This window comes from Anopheles aquasalis, chromosome 3 (assembly GCF_943734665.1).
Source record: "Anopheles aquasalis chromosome 3, idAnoAquaMG_Q_19, whole genome shotgun sequence".
Lineage (NCBI taxonomy): Eukaryota > Metazoa > Arthropoda > Insecta > Diptera > Culicidae > Anopheles > Anopheles aquasalis.
The window spans coordinates 51,483,549-51,486,048 of NC_064878.1; the positions used below are offsets into that span (position 1 = coordinate 51,483,549).

The window sequence follows — 2,500 nt, forward strand, 5'->3', positions numbered from 1 at the left end:
CATAGCAAGCGTCTCATTCCAGTCCCTTTTTGTAGAAAAAAAATAATCTGGACCATTCGTTAGCTTTTATTGATATGACTACAGTTGATAACACTCGCCTGATGACGCCCCACCAGTACCATTTTCATCACCTTTTACCCACCGGCCGGATCATCATTTTACTTGACTTCAACGAGTATAGGCTGCCACGGAAGGAGTTCCACATAACGCCCTTCGAATCCTGGCTTTCCGGGAGCTTTCCTCGTAGATACTCTCCATTTAAATTGCTGAAACCGATAAGTGATACACATCTTTAACTCGATTCACTCGTCCGCCCGCCCCCTCAACCACAAACCTACCTCTTGTGACACCTGTAAAACCACCACGCACCACCGAACTTGGCGGCACAGTTGAACAGTGCCTTACTGTTATCCCGATCGTATGTTGAGAAGCTTTCGTTCAGATGAATGTCCAACGAGTCACCGGCGGAGCAGGAAACGCACCGACCCAGCTCAAGCAGCCCATAATTTACACTCTCCGCTCCGATCCGGAAGTGGTCGTAGCGTGCAGTCGCCCGACCACCGTCAAAATCTTCCAACAGCACCACCAGCTCGTGGCGTGCCACGTTCGTTAGACGATGGATCTGGTCGAGACCGAGCCAGAACTCACCGCGCAGCGTACCAAAGCCACGTTTGTACTCCTGCCAGTCGCGCATAAAGTTAACCGATCCGTCCATCCGTCGCTGTATCACGGTCCAGCCACCGCCCTCGTACGACTGCTCGCAGTACACCGCCATCGGTTCCTGGAACGGATAGTTCGGGTCGATGCGATAAATGCCGGACGTAGTGGCCGGTACTTCGCGGCAACTGGCGGCCAAAGTGCCACCATTTATCTGGACTGAACTCAACGACGACGACGGCGGCGACGACGACGATGTGGTGGCTTGCTGTTGGGGTGCCAGTTGCAGCTTGCTCAGCAGCGGAGTCATGAGCTTAAGCTGTTGAACGGTGTGATTGGTGTAGGTCAGTAGATCCCTCTCGAAGGCCTGTATGGCGTTAAGGCGCGATTCAATATTCTCGTAATAGAATCCACTGAGATTGTCTGCGGTAACGCAACAGCACACCAGCGCCTGGAACCATGTTGTAGCCGTTGTTCCACGAAAGATGCTCATAACTTTCACTTTACCGTCTTACTGAAGAAGACACGGGAGAGTGGTTGTTGCACGTTACAAGTCACGCCGTATACTGACGGAACCAAGGCGAACGCGGTGAGTGTGCGAATTGCGATGCTACTTGTTTAATCTAAAAATCCCCTGCGTCTGTTAGGGGATTCACCGCAACCGAGAAGATGAGCCAATTACTCCAATACCTGATAACCTCACTGATTGTATTGCTCTTCCTGAATTTTATTGCTTTTTAAACCTCAATTGACTGGTGAGGACTACTGTGGACATGTAGGGCACGGTCGATTAAATGCTCGAAGGAATGCAAACGAAGCTGATAAGCGTGAGCACATGCTTGACCGATTGTTATGATTTTACCAGCGTGAACCGGCACTGTTTGCGATTGCTACATTACTGTCACCGTCTTGTTTACAGAAACGAATGAAATTGGGATCGAATAAATGTCCGGAATTGCACTATCATTCCTTTACAGTATTGCGCAACCATAATTACATGACATAATTGTTCATTTAGATTCACTCTCTCTCTCTCCATCTCTTTCAGTTCAGAATATCTGTGAACAAATCCCGCAACAAATGATTGAACATCGAGTCAATTACCAGTCAACACAAACATGCCCTGCAGCATCCAATACAATAACGATGCTCGTAGCTCAGGCCTATCAATGCGATGATGTATGTCATTCACCTTCAACCCCGCAGTTTCTCCTTTTGCCATGCATCATTGCAGGCACTGCGTCGAGAGAGAGAGAGAGAGTGCGAGAGAAAGAGTCACAATAATTAATGTCAAAGATACATCTTCACGTTGTGAGTTGAAGCGCACGGTTTCTGCTCGATCTGCTATCTTTATTTAAAACAAAAAAGTTCACCCCGCTCGTGACTAACCAGCGTGCGCCGCTGTCATTTCACATTTTCATGCCACAAAGTTTGTGCTCCATCGCTTGGCCCCTTAGGGCTGAGGGAGCAGGTCTCGCTGCTAATGAAGCAAACTTTTCCCGGGGGCGCATTAATTATGACTCGTTTCGCAGCCAATAAATTACCTGCAAACGGCACGAAAGGGGCGGGGGCTTATGCTAGCTACTTGGAACTTACTGGAAGCTACTAGAATGCCAACTTTCAACCTCGCTCCCTCTCTCCTTTTGTCAACTCCCTGCAAGCACACTGTTTTGCGTGCTAATATATCCAAAATGATAAGCAGACAACGCAGAGAGTCAAATGGCATTTACCGAGCGTCAGTCATTTCATAAATGCCATGCTATCAGCGGCGAACTAATGCATTTGATGCAGATCCCGAAAAGGGCTTTTACCGAAATGCTCCGAAAATATACCGCAGTAATCC

The 2,500-nt window shown here is 48.4% G+C and overlaps 1 protein-coding gene across 1 annotated transcript; it reads right to left on the bottom strand.

Moving 5' to 3' along the window:
* Positions 1-11: 11 nt before the first annotated feature.
* LOC126575075 (ficolin-2-like) lies at positions 12-1,237 on the bottom strand. Its single transcript, XM_050235594.1, has 2 exons — positions 339-1,237; positions 12-266 (listed from the first exon to the last, which is right to left on the bottom strand). The coding sequence occupies exons 1-2, from the start codon at positions 1,148-1,150 to the stop codon at positions 128-130; spliced, it is 951 nt and encodes a 316-aa protein (XP_050091551.1). The 5' UTR covers positions 1,151-1,237; the 3' UTR covers positions 12-127.
* Positions 1,238-2,500: the final 1,263 nt, after the last annotated feature.

Bases quoted from the DNA above. Each gene is read 5' to 3' on its own strand.
- LOC126575075 (XM_050235594.1), bottom strand. From the start codon at position 1,150: ATGAGCATCTTTCGTGGAACAACGGCTACAACATGGTTCCAGGCGCTG. The intron at 267-338 runs GTAGGTTTGTGG...TATCGGTTTCAG, and splicing joins TTTTACAGGTGTCACAAGAG to CAATTTAAATGGAGAGTATC.